This window comes from Chanodichthys erythropterus, chromosome 5 (assembly GCF_024489055.1).
Source record: "Chanodichthys erythropterus isolate Z2021 chromosome 5, ASM2448905v1, whole genome shotgun sequence".
Classification (NCBI taxonomy): Eukaryota; Metazoa; Chordata; class Actinopteri; order Cypriniformes; family Xenocyprididae; genus Chanodichthys; species Chanodichthys erythropterus.
The window spans coordinates 31,603,778-31,616,643 of NC_090225.1; the positions used below are offsets into that span (position 1 = coordinate 31,603,778).

The 12,866-nt window shown below is 36.4% G+C and overlaps 1 protein-coding gene across 3 annotated transcripts; it reads left to right on the top strand.

Moving 5' to 3' along the window:
• The first annotated feature begins 3,937 nt into the window (after positions 1-3,937).
• On the top strand, positions 3,938-12,666 carry LOC137020217 (GTPase IMAP family member 8-like). Of its 3 annotated transcripts, none has more exons than XM_067385479.1 (6): positions 3,938-4,302; positions 5,819-5,862; positions 5,974-6,012; positions 6,364-6,447; positions 6,799-7,434; positions 10,346-12,666. In XM_067385479.1, exons 2-6 carry the CDS (start codon positions 5,850-5,852, stop codon positions 11,191-11,193), a joined length of 1,620 nt encoding a protein of 539 aa, XP_067241580.1. In that variant the 5' UTR covers positions 3,938-4,302; positions 5,819-5,849; the 3' UTR covers positions 11,194-12,666. The 3 variants fall into 3 exon arrangements, with proteins under 3 accessions (XP_067241580.1, XP_067241579.1, XP_067241581.1); XM_067385480.1 differs by lacking the exon at positions 3,938-4,302 and adding an exon at positions 4,698-4,734; XM_067385478.1 differs by lacking the exon at positions 3,938-4,302 and having other exon boundaries at positions 4,345-5,862.
• The last annotated feature ends 200 nt before the right edge of the window (positions 12,667-12,866 follow it).

The window sequence follows — 12,866 nt, forward strand, 5'->3', positions numbered from 1 at the left end:
CTTGGATGCAAGAAAGCCTTGACCATACCGGGCACAATTTCCAGGCACTGTTTTTTGTGTGAGAAATTTCTCGGGAACTTCTTCGATAGGCTTGAAGGGGGCCACAGAAACGCCTTGTACTACAACGGCCAAATCCCAAACCGGTACTCTCATGCGAACTGCAGGTCTAAGCCACAAAGTGCCACAAAGGAAACTAGATATAAGCGAGTGTCTCCCCAAAGACACACCACTTAAAGGAGCGTGGTAAGCAGCTAAGGCCGCCATGTACACCTTCAGTGTGGAGGGGGATAACCCTGTAGAAAATCTTTCCTGCAGGAACTCCAGCACCACGCCAACGGGGCAGTTAACTGGATCCCACTGTTGATTTTCACACCAAGAAGTGAATAATTTCCACTTCATGGTATAAGGTTTCCTCGTGGAGGGAGCTCTGGATTGGAGAATGGTCTCAACAACCTCAATTGAGAGACCTAAACTTATGAGCCTGGCCCCCTTAGAGGCCAAGCCCACAGTTTCCATAACAGGTCCACTTAGGCTTTGCCGAAGTTCTCCCAAAGGAGCTTCACCACCTCGGGGTGAAGTCTCCATTCCCTGGGCCTCAACAGGATGTCTGCTTCCACACTGAAGTAACCCGGAATGTAAACTGGCCTCATAGAGAGCAGTTTCCCTTGGGACCACAGGAGGATCTGAAGCCAGTTTGTATAACGGGCATGATCTCAGACCCTGGTGATTTATATATGAGACCAATGATGTGTTGTCTGATTGAACTAGCTCATGATGGTCCCTGAAGTCCAGAAGGAAGTGTTTCAGAGCTTGAAACACCGCCAACATCTCCAGGCAATTTATGTGCCAAGAGAGATGATTGTCCTGCTATAGACCTCGAGCCGAGTGACCACTCATGATCACCCCCAGCCTATGAGGGATGCATCTGTCGTTAGTGTGACGTGATGACTGAGAGCCCCCAGCACAGGTCCCTGGGACAGAAACCAAGGTTTCTTCCATATGACTAGGACACGAAGGCATCGCCGTGTGACCATGATCATACGAAAAAGATTCCCCCTCGACGAGAACCCCTTGGTTTTGAGCCACCACTGAAGTGGTCTCATGTTCAGCAGGCCAAAAGGTATCACGTTGGACGCTGCTGCCATGAGACACAACAGTCTCTGAAACTGTTTGACAGAATGACTGGCCTAGCTTTATGTCTGAGAGGGCTGAGAGAATCAATGCCACGTGAGCAGGTGACAGACGAGCACACATGACATTCGAGTCCTAGACCACATCTAGATAAGTGGTCCTCTGAACAGGAGAAAACACATTTTCTTCGCGTTTAGTCTCAACCCCAACCTTTTCATGTGAGCGAGAACAACATCTCAATGTTGAACCGCCATCTGCTCTGATTGAGCCAGAATCAACCAATCATCTATGTAGTTAGAATGCAGATGCCCTGCATACTCAAGGGCGTCAGAGACACGTCTACACATTTGGTAAAGGTCGGGGTGACAGCGAAATCATGTGACTTTCACAGTTTGATACACGCTCCGAATCACTGATTTGAAACAAATGATCCATAAAGCTTCATGATGCAGTGTTTCGATCACTAGAGGAAACATGGATGTGAAAGAGGAAAGGCACAAAAAAATATGTAATATGTATGTAAGCAATATCACACTCGTAGCTGTGCAATATTGCTGTATATCAGCACACTGTGATTACCTATGGCACTCGGCCACTATGAGTGTGATATTGCTCATATATATATATATATTTTTTTTTTGTTTGTTTGTTTGTTTTGTTTTGTTTTGTTTTTGTGCCTTTGAGACTGTTGAGAACCTTCATTGAAACTGAAATTAAATTTTGTACAGTATTAGAGAGAGAGAGAGAGAGAGAGAGAGAGAGAGAGAGAGAGAGAGATCGCCTGAGAGTAGGCTATTACCTGTCTGATATATTGCATAACATTCATTCTTCAAGTCGACGTCCATAATATTATATCCATTATAAAAGACTGTTTGAATGTCCACTGAGGAAAGCGATCTTATATTTGTCCTTTTTACAGCTATGGGAATTTTCCATAACATCCATAACATCACAGCGCTAAAACAACTTCCTTTGCAAAAGTTCCTTTCAATTTAAAAGTCTCTTGTGACTGACTGACTGACTGATTCTCTAGGCACTCCTTCCAGGTCACGCTATGATGACGTCATAGGCTATCACCGGCCAAATGCTATTGGAGTGGTTTGATTCTTAGCTTTCAGACATCGGTTCCCCAAAGTGGTAAACGCAGAGTTGAAGTTCCTTTCGAAAGGGAAGTGCTCTTTTGCTCCAGAAAGCTGCAGGTTACATAGATACAGTGTTCATAAATTCAATAAACTGATTTGTTCATTCAGGAAAACCAGTAGGCTACTGTGTGTTTCAGGGGTTAAATCTGCTTTGACCTTTTGTGCTCAGCATCCCACAGAGCTTCATGTTCAAGGCTGTTGAAACAGATTCTGGCTCATCTCATCACTGCATTGTCACCCAGCACAACCAACGTGGAAAAAAAGCATGGATAGCTATCTCAAGAGACTTTTCAGATAAAAAATGCTTTATTTTAGCAAGTAATCAAAGCTGAAAAAAGCTTGAAGTAACGACAGTGGCCACATGTTTTTCTAATGCTAGCCGGTTATCTACAGAGAACACCAAGATTTCGTACACAGTTAGAATTAAAAGCAGACAGGTTACCCAGGGCGGTATTATTAATCTCAAATTTATCAGATGGACTAAAAACAATAATCTCTGTCTTGGAATCATTGAGAGTTAAAAAGTTATTGGCTAGCCAGAGTTTAAACTTGTCGAGACAGGAAAATAGTATGTAAAGCAGAAGGGTTGTTTCTTTTCATTGGCAAGTAGATTTGAGTGTCATCTGCATAAAAGTGGAAAGATACTCCAAACTTTCTTAGAATTGAACCTAAAGGAAACAAATAGAGAGAAAAGAGTGATGGTGCCAGAATGGAGCCCTGATATTCAGTATGTGATTTTCTAATTCACATTAGATGTAATATAGCTGATGTTAGTTAATAACAAATAATCTTTTGTTTATTTGGTGCATAAGGTTCTCCATCTCATTATTTTCAGAGAAACAGTTTATCTTTCCATAAGATAACGTAACTCTTCCATAGCCACACCAACTTAATCACTTGTATTCTATGTATCTTATGCACTTGATTCCTTTATCATTCATGGTATTCACCAATCTTTCAGATAAATCAGCTGACCATTTTACATTGATTCAAAATGTGTGCTGGATCCAGCCTTGACAACACTGTCCACACCTTGCCCTTTCTTATCCTCTTCCTCCTCATCCACCACCTCTTACACATCCTTTTCCTCCTCTTACACACAAGGCATGTCCGAATCCAATGTTAGCTTCACTTCCTGTCTCATGAGATACCTTCCTCAGATTGATTTTTGAAGGCAGCATAGATATATCCTTCGCTGTCTTTGATATCCCACAATCCTGTGCTTTCCATTCTGTGACAGTTGAGCTAGAAAAATAAAGATGGCGTCCAAAAGTTGAGTTTGCTGCTCAAATGTACGATTTTGAGCAACATATTTCAATTTTGATATTATTTTTATCGAGAAATTACTTTTGTAGTAATTCACTATTTGTTTAGTTGTCACCAAAGCTCGAGCTAGTTTGCTGAAGTAGATCATTAAACTGTTATGCTGCCTCAGAAGTATATAGGGTTATAAGGCAGCGAGGCAGCAAGACAGCTACCTAGGTTTTCGGACGCAGCCATACTCTTCCTCCTATCCCTCTCAGATTTTTTCCATCTAGTGTTGGTTGGTATCCTTATTCAGTGCACCTGTGCTGGCTTATTTTGTACAGTTGATATTAACATATCATTAGAAACAAGTGTGAACAATTTTGAGTGGTTGTGTGTAAACAATGACAGCTGTTGTAGTTTAACTTTTGCCTGCCTGTTTAGTGTTTTGCAGCACAAGTGTGTCACAGTGCGAAATGTGTTTCAGTGAGAGAGGATGTGGTTAGAGTTGTGAGCTTCCTGAACTAGTATAAGGTTTTTGTTTTGTTTTTAATGTAAGAAAAATGTAAGCAAACTGCATACAAAGATAACAAGATTAAAAAGTAGATAAAGCAGAAGAGAGAAACCACAGAAAGAGGGTGTGATAAGACAACAGCATTCTCTGAGTTAAACTGACTGCTACACTTATAAGAAAGACCAACGGTGTAATAGTTTCTATAAAACAGGGAAATCTTCAGATTCTGCCTGCATTAACTGTGAAGAAGACCTGATAGACTAACAGCAGGTTTGTGCTGATTTAGTTCACTTTTACTTAAATCCATTTATTTGTTGATTTTATTATTTTATAGGGGTGTGACGAGACAGGTAGTTCACGAGACGAGACGAGACAAGATTTTTACACAGAGTTTTTAAAGGTGCCCTCGAATGAAAAATTGAATTTATCTTGGCATAGTTGAATAACAAGAGTTCAGTACATGGAAATGACATACAGTCAGTTTCAAACTCCATTGTTTCCTCCTTCTTATATAAATCTCATTTGTTTAAAAGACTTCCGGAAAACACTCGGATCTCAACATAACACCGACTGTTACGTAACAGTCGGGATCATTAATATGTATGACCCCAATATTTGCATAATGCCAGCCCATTCGACGCATTAGACAAGGAAAGGCAGTATTAACGGCTGGATCTGTGCACAGCTGAATCATCAGACTAGGTAAGAAAGCAAGAACAACAGCGAAAAATGGCAGATGGACCGATAATAACTGACATGATCCATGATATCATGATATTTTTAGAGATATTTGTAAATTGTCTTTCTAAATGTTTCGTTAGCATGTTTCTAATGTACTGTTAAATGTGCTTAAAGTTACCATCGTTTCTTACTGTATTCACGGAGACGAGAGTCATTGCTATTTTCATTTTTAAACAAGTGCAGTCTGTATAATGCATAAACACAACTTCATTCTTTATAAATCTCTCCAACAGTGTAGCATTAGCCGTTAGCCACGGAGGACAGCCTCAAACTCACACAAAATCAAACGTAACCATCTAAATAAATACTTTACTCACATAATTCGAAGCATGCATACAGCATGCATGACGAACATCTTGTAAAGATCCATTTGAGGGTTATATTAGCTGTGTAAACTTTGTTTATGCGATGTATATAGTCCAGAGCTCGTGTGGCAGAGGGAACGCATCTCTTAAAGGGGCCACGCTGAAAAAAATCAGTGCATAGTTAATGATGCCCCAAAATAGGCAGCTAAAAAAATTTATTAAAAAAAATCTATGGGGTATTTTGAGCTGAAACTTCACAGACACATTCAGGGGACACCTAGGATTTATATTACATCTTGTAAAAAAACAATCTAGGGCACCTTTAAGAAATCTTCAATGGCGAAATACATGACTAAAAATAATCTGCAGGTGCATTTGAAATGTTTTAACTAATCACCTTGTATTGAATGTAATTTCAGTTCTGTTTTCTGATTATGAATTATCATCTGCAGTAAAAGACAACAATACTAAAGCACAGTAAAAGGTTGTCAAACTCAACTGACTGGGTTATCTCCTGTATAATTTCATATGAGTATGATCTACATTAACTGCTTAGCATTGTAAAAAATAAAATAATAATTTCTTATGTATCCACTTTTTTTTTTTTATCTTAGTCTTATTTACCAGTTAAGCTTAAACACATAATTTAAAGGTTTCTCTTCCATTTGAAGTGACTCAGTGTTTAATCAGATCATGTGTGCTTAAAAATAATGACAAATAAGTGATTGAATGATTGACAGCTTATCGAGAAGCCATAACCAAACAGAGAAAATGAGTGACAGAGGTATGTACATTTACAAGTACAGTACTTCATACAACCTATATAATCAGATATATAAATAATCTTTTAAAATATCAGCAATCTCAATAATAAATCACATGTGTATCTTCATAGTACCTCTAATTTCAAACAGAAGTGGCAATGATTCATCAGGTAAGATTTCACTTCTCTTCACATCACATGTTTTCAGATCATTTAATTGAATGATGCTGTTCATCACTTCATGTTTTATAAATAAGGCTGTTTTTTGTTTTTAGTTATAGCTAATTTTTGTTAGTTTGTGGTATGGCTGAATTTTTATAAGGTTAGCTTGACTGATGTTTTACTACTTTTAATTGTGAGTAGCTTGGAAAAGCATTTCTAACTATTTTTCCATATTTTTCAACACTGCATATGTGTGTGCATTGAGACAATATACTGACATTTATTTCAGAAAGTAGCTTTTGACATTTGTGTTGCTATTTGATCCAATGTAGTCACAACTGACATGCAATGTAATTCTAGAAAGAAAATCCTCTGCTGTGAGACGGAGGAATGAGCCACAGCGACATGAGAGGATACAGCAATCGGCAGAAGACAGAACTACAAGTATATATTTATTTATTGATTTAGCAGATACTTTTATCCAAAGAGACTTACTTTCAAATGAGGAACATCACAATATTCATCCATATTCACAGTATATAAAGTTAAACTAGATTAGTGCATAAAATAGATTAAAAGTGAAAAGCTGAAAATATGGAAAAGATGTAGCGAGTATTTTTAACAAAGTGACAATAAGTGACTTTGTTTATGGTTATGGGATAGTTAAATGTATGTGGGAACGAAGGGTTTATTTTAGTCAAGTTGATTTAAAACTTCAGATCTCAGTTTTCATTTATGTTTGTAATTATTTTTAAATGTTCTATTTAATCCCAAATATTATAATCTGATTCACAGAATCAGCTTCATCTGAACTCAGGATTGTTCTTGTGGGTAAAACTGGATCAGGAAAGAGTGCGACAGGAAACACCATCTTAGGTGAAAAGTGTTTTGATTCGGCTGCTTCAGCAGAGTCAGTTACTGACACCTGTAAGAGTGGAAAAGGACAGAATGATGAAAGGATCATTTCAATCATCGACACTCCAGGCCTGTTTGATACGAAAACAACGGAACAGAAAATGAAGGAGGAAATAGTGAAGTGTGTCTACATGTCTGCTCCTGGTCCTCATGTGTTCCTGTTGCTGATCAGAGTGGGGAGATTCACAGAAGAGGAGAAGAACACAGTGAAATGGATCCAGAAGAACTTTGGAGATGAAGCTGCACGTTACACCATCATTCTGTTCACTCATGATGATGCACTAGACGGGAAACCATTAGATGAGTATATCAATGAAAGTAATGATCTCAAGGCTCTTGTTCGTGACTGTGGAGGCAGATTTCACTCATTCAACAATAAGAACATCAGGAACCGCTCTCAGGTCACTGAACTGCTGAAGAAGATTGAGAAGATGGTGGAAACGAATGGAGGACTGCATTATACCAATGAGATGTACCAGAAAGCTCAGAGCAGGATACAAAATAGAGCACAGTTCTGTAAGTGTTTGACTTTGTGTTTTTGAAGCATAAGCCTTATGAAAAGAAAATATATTTCCATTTATGATCAATATATTAAATGGTTTAAATATAGTCCTGCATCAGTCACTGTTTCACTTCATATTCTATTGATTACATCAAATTGATTCTAGGCTACTTGTGAATTACAATCTATAGTTTTTTGTTTTTTAATCAATTTACAGAACGTGATTGTCTTTTAGTTATTTCACAAGTTTTGATGTGTATCTTCTGATCTTGTATTCTAGTAAACCATAGTTTCCTTTGATTTATTTTCCAAGTCAACAAAGAATCACATTTCGTTCAGTCTTTTCTTATAATCTTCTTGTGCAACAACATCTTCTCTTAAAGGGTTAGTTCACCCAAAAATGAAAATAATGCATTTATTACTCACCCTCATGCCGTTCCACACCCGTAAGACCTTCATTCATCTTCAGAACACAAATTAAGATATTTTAGTTGAAATCCGATGGCTCAGTGAGGCCTGCATTGACAGCAATGACATTTCCTCTCTCAAGATCCATTAATGTACTAAAAACATATTTAAATCAGTTCATGTGAGTACAGTGGTTCAATATTAATATTATAAAGCCATGAGAATATTTTTGGTGCACCAAAAAAACAAAATAATGACTTACATAATGATGGCCGATTTCAAAACACTGCTTCAGGAAGATTCAGATCATAAATGAATCAGTGTATCGAATCAGCGGTTCAGAGCGCCAAAGTCACGTGATTTTAGCAGTTTGACACGCGATCCGAATCATGATTCGACACAAAAGATTCATATCTGTACTCACATGAACTGATTTAAATATGTTTTTAGTACATTAATGGATCTTGAGAGAGGAAATGTCATTGCTCAGGCCTCACTGAATCATCGGATTTCATCAAAAATATCTTCATTTGTGTTCTGAAGATGAATGAAGGTCTTACGGGTGTGGAACGACATGAGGGTGAGTAATTAATGACAGAATTTACATTTTTGGGTGAACTAACCCTTTAACAACTTGTTTGTTGATATGCAGTACTATACTTAACGGCACAATATGTAGGATTTTTGGATTAAAATATCCAAAAACCACTAGAACAGGGTTATATATTTTGTTAGACACAGAGATAAAGTAATGCGTAAGATTACGTTTACTTGAATGAATGAATTATAGCATTTATTTGACATTAATTATCGATTGAGAGAGAGAGATGAGATGAGAGATTCATACCTGTGTCTGTTCAGTGTCTCTATTAACAAAGAAGCTGTGAGTTTAATTACTTCAAAATAGTGATGTTACCCCCTTGCTAAAAAAATGTAATGTAGCGATTCAAGAGCGAAGCTATTTTATTACTAAATGTCACAAGGCAGCATTGAAGTTTCTGGGTTCCTGAATGTTTCTGTGTGTGTGCTCATCACAATCTTTGATCTCTGTCTGTGTGAAAGTGACCTATGCGCATGTGCTTCAGTGAAAACAGCACATATAGAACGGTGATTAAACTGACTTACTACCTGTGCATTAAACAGTTTTATTGCAAACCTTCCAGCCATAATCGAGTATTTAGATATTATATTATATTATATTATATTATATTATATTATATTATATTATATTATATTATATTATATTATATTATATTATATTATATTATATTATATTATATATTAATGCCATAAACTAGAACAATACAATGCATATTCAATCAAAAGTAAAAAAAAAAAAAAAAAAAAAAAAACTAAAGTAAAAAATAATAAAACAGTGCCAAAGGACAATAACAAAATTATAACAGACAAAAGGAAAGGGGTGCCACTTTATACAACATCAGCAGCTTACAATGGTGGAAGCTCCCTTTTAATTGTGCAATTAAACAAAACAAAACAAAACCAGAACAATAAAGCTTGAAATCATTTTTAAGGAAATAATTTTTAATTTTTAATTTTCAGACCATTTAATTTTATGAATGTGAAACTATCCCATTAATCCATTAATATGCACAGTGAAGTATGCCTTATCTTTCACAATTCCATGATAACTGAAGTGTATTATTATGTCAAATCCACTGCAAAGCTATGTTCAGTTTTTTTTTTATTAAATGCTCCACATCAATCCAAAATATTTATTTATGTATGCAATGGAAAAAATAATTTAAAACGTTTCAGCATGTTTTGCTGGATATATTCTATGTATTATTTAAAAAGAAACGTATTTTATTTTGTTGTACTGTATTACGATTTACGCCAATTCTCCAAACACTGGATGATAAACAGTGTTATTAAATATATTTCTAATGAAGTTACTACTCTATTTTGTAAAATATTTGTATTACCAATAAATATTTTACACTTTATCTGTATTTCTCAGAAAGATCAATACTTTCATTGGGTCCATTACAACAGCAAATTCCTCTCCTACTGATCTTTTAAATTTAGTTTAAAATCCTCTATATGCGAATAAATTTCCATCACTGTTTAAAAGCTGACTAACTAATATAATATTGCTTTTAAACCAGTGATCAAATAAGAGAGATTTATGTTTGTATATGATTTCTTTGTTGCTCAAAATATAATATCTCTTTGGTGAAAAATTATGCTTCTATGCGAGTGTCCATGCCATGAGAGCTTGTTTATGAAATTTTGTGCAGTTAAGTTGTATTTTTTTTTTTAATTGAATAATTACACTTCAATAACACTGAGAGGTCACCTCTCATGTGTCAGTAACTCTTCACATATACGCTATAAATGATGTCACTGAACATACACAGTAAGAACACATATAAACCAAAGAAATATATTGAACGGTAAATTACTAATGAGCAAAAATATGAAAATATAAATTCTGAAATATGGCTCTTACAATCAATAACTGGATTGTAACTGTTTGTTTGAAATTATGATTGACAGGGTCTGAGACACCAAGGATTGTGCTGCTGGGTAAAACTGGATCAGGAACGAGCTCTGCAGGAAACACCATCCTGGGTCAAGAGAGCTTTGAGAGGAGAAAATCAGCAGATTCTGCTACTAAATCCTGTGAGCTTCATAATGTACATGTGGACGGAAAGAGCGTGAAAATAATCGACACTCCAGGACTGATTGATGCATCAGAAGAGATGATGAAGACTGAAATAGAGAAGTTTGTCTTGATGTCTGTTCCTGGTCCTCATGTGTTTCTGCTGGTCATCAAACTGGACACAAGATTCACAGATGAAGAGAAAAACACAGTGGAATGGATTCAGAAGAACATTGGAGAAGATGCTTTTCGTCACACCATCATTCTGTTCACTCACGCTGATCGTCTGATGGGTAAACCAATAAATCAATATATCAGTGAGAGAAAGTATCTTCATTCACTGGTCAACAGCTGCGGTGGCAGATATATCTCATTCAACAATCAGGACAGAAGCGATCACAATCAGGTCACAGAGCTGCTGGAGGAGATTGAAAACATGGCAGAGAGAAATGGATGGAAGAACTACACAAATGAGATGTTTCAAAAAATTGTGAAAGATGCCATATATAAAACAACTGAAAAAGTGGCAGCATATTCTGGAGCAGTTGTAGGAGCAGGAGTAGGAGCAGTTGTAGGAGCAGGTGTAGGAGCAGGAGTAGGAGCAGGAGCCATGGTCGCAGGAGGTGTCGTCCTGGTAGCAACAGAGGTGGTCCTGGCTCCAGTACTAGTGATTGCAGGAGGTGCAGCATTACTTGGTGCATCAGTTTGGTATCTTGGTAAGAAGATTTATTTGCGTTTGTAAGATACTTTTGTGATTCTCAGTGTTTGTGCATGAATCTGTGGCACATTAGAGGATTACAAGATCAGCATTTGTACAGTTTCACCAATGTAACTGTGTAGATTCTATTTTCCAGTTTGTCTCATGTTTGTCATCATTAATATGAATAATTATGTGATGATTCTGCAGTGTAATGAATCAGATTGATCTTTATAGTCTGGTATATATTGTTCACATATGAGGAATTGGTGACAGAAGCTTCTGTGCACAGACAGTGATAAGCAGTGTCGGGCACGTTACTTTAAAAAACTCACAAATTCTCACAAATAGTAACTGAGTTACATCATTATAAAAGTAACTAATTACCAGGGAAACTAACTATAGCGTTACTTAAAAAAATAAATTATTCATGATCTGACTCGTGACTCATGATCCGCTCTTGCTCACAACATGAAATTTCTCGTTGGTAACCATTAAAGAAAACGTAGTTTCATATTTATGTTTAAATTGTTTTAAATTCCTCTATTTGATTATGAAAAGTGAACAGCATGAGTAAGATGCATCATAAGATGCGCAATATATCGGGAGTCATGGAGTGGGTCAGACATGATTTTCACCACTTCATTAAGTTTTGTTTTATAGAAAGCCTCTCTTTAAAGTGAATTTCGTTTTGTAAAAATTGTATCTTAATTGTAATCAATGTTTCATCAACCAATTGCCTGGATTTAATAAATAAGAAGCAAATATAGCAGACAATATAATCATAGATGCGCGGATCACTGGCGCGTGAACTGGAGTGCTAAATGAACCGAAACTCAGCGTCTGCTTGCCTCACAGACATGAGAAATATATCTATAGAATGCTTGAGATATCTACTTTAAAACAAAGTAATTAAAAAAGAAAAGAAATAGGCTACTCTCTGATTATGTAGCCTGTGTATTTTCATAGGGCGTCCAGTATATGCAGAGATGATGAGAGTCTGCAATGTCAACTTCATCTTCACATGCAGCAGAAACTGATTCAGAAAACATTACTTTATTAATAAACAATTAAAATGTGTTCTTGCTGTTTTGGTCACATTCATAATCATTACTTTTGCCAGTTCTTTATGGCAAGCTTTATGTGTGCGCTTGAGTGCTATATAGCCTATATTACATAAATGCTCATTATTGTGGTTTATTCTCTCCCGTCTTTAGGAAATTAAATTAATATAAATGTGATTAGTCAACTAATGGCTTAAATAAATAACTACTATAGTCAACTAGAAAAAAACTTATTTCACATATTTTCGATCCAACGTCACAAAGTGTATTCTGGTTTGAGCTCGCGCTCAGCTCGCATGCTTACAGACAGACACACACACACACACACACACACACTATAACAAACAAACACAAAAAATATAAAAAATACACATTATATAAAATAGCAATATGTGTAATGTATGTTGTATGTAAGGCATTATAATAGCCTATGCATTATGGTGTGCTAAATAAATAAAGCCTAAATATAAACAGTGTTGTGTATTGCATGTTTATTGTTCATTGTGGGCATTACAGTTTTTTACAGACGCTAGGACACATTTCTCAATACTTAGGTCACTTTTGCAAAACTCTTCACACAGTGAGCACAACAGCAGTCTATGTGTGCTAGACTGAGGATCAATTATCATTGCTTTGGCACAAAATGCATTCAAT

Bases quoted from the DNA above. Each gene is read 5' to 3' on its own strand.
- LOC137020217 (XM_067385478.1), top strand. From the start codon at position 5,808: ATGATTGACAGCTTATCGAGAAGCCATAACCAAACAGAGAAAATGAGT. The intron at 6,448-6,798 runs GTATATATTTAT...TCTGATTCACAG, and splicing joins GGCAGAAGACAGAACTACAA to AATCAGCTTCATCTGAACTC. The intron at 7,435-10,345 runs GTAAGTGTTTGA...TATGATTGACAG, and splicing joins ACAAAATAGAGCACAGTTCT to GGTCTGAGACACCAAGGATT.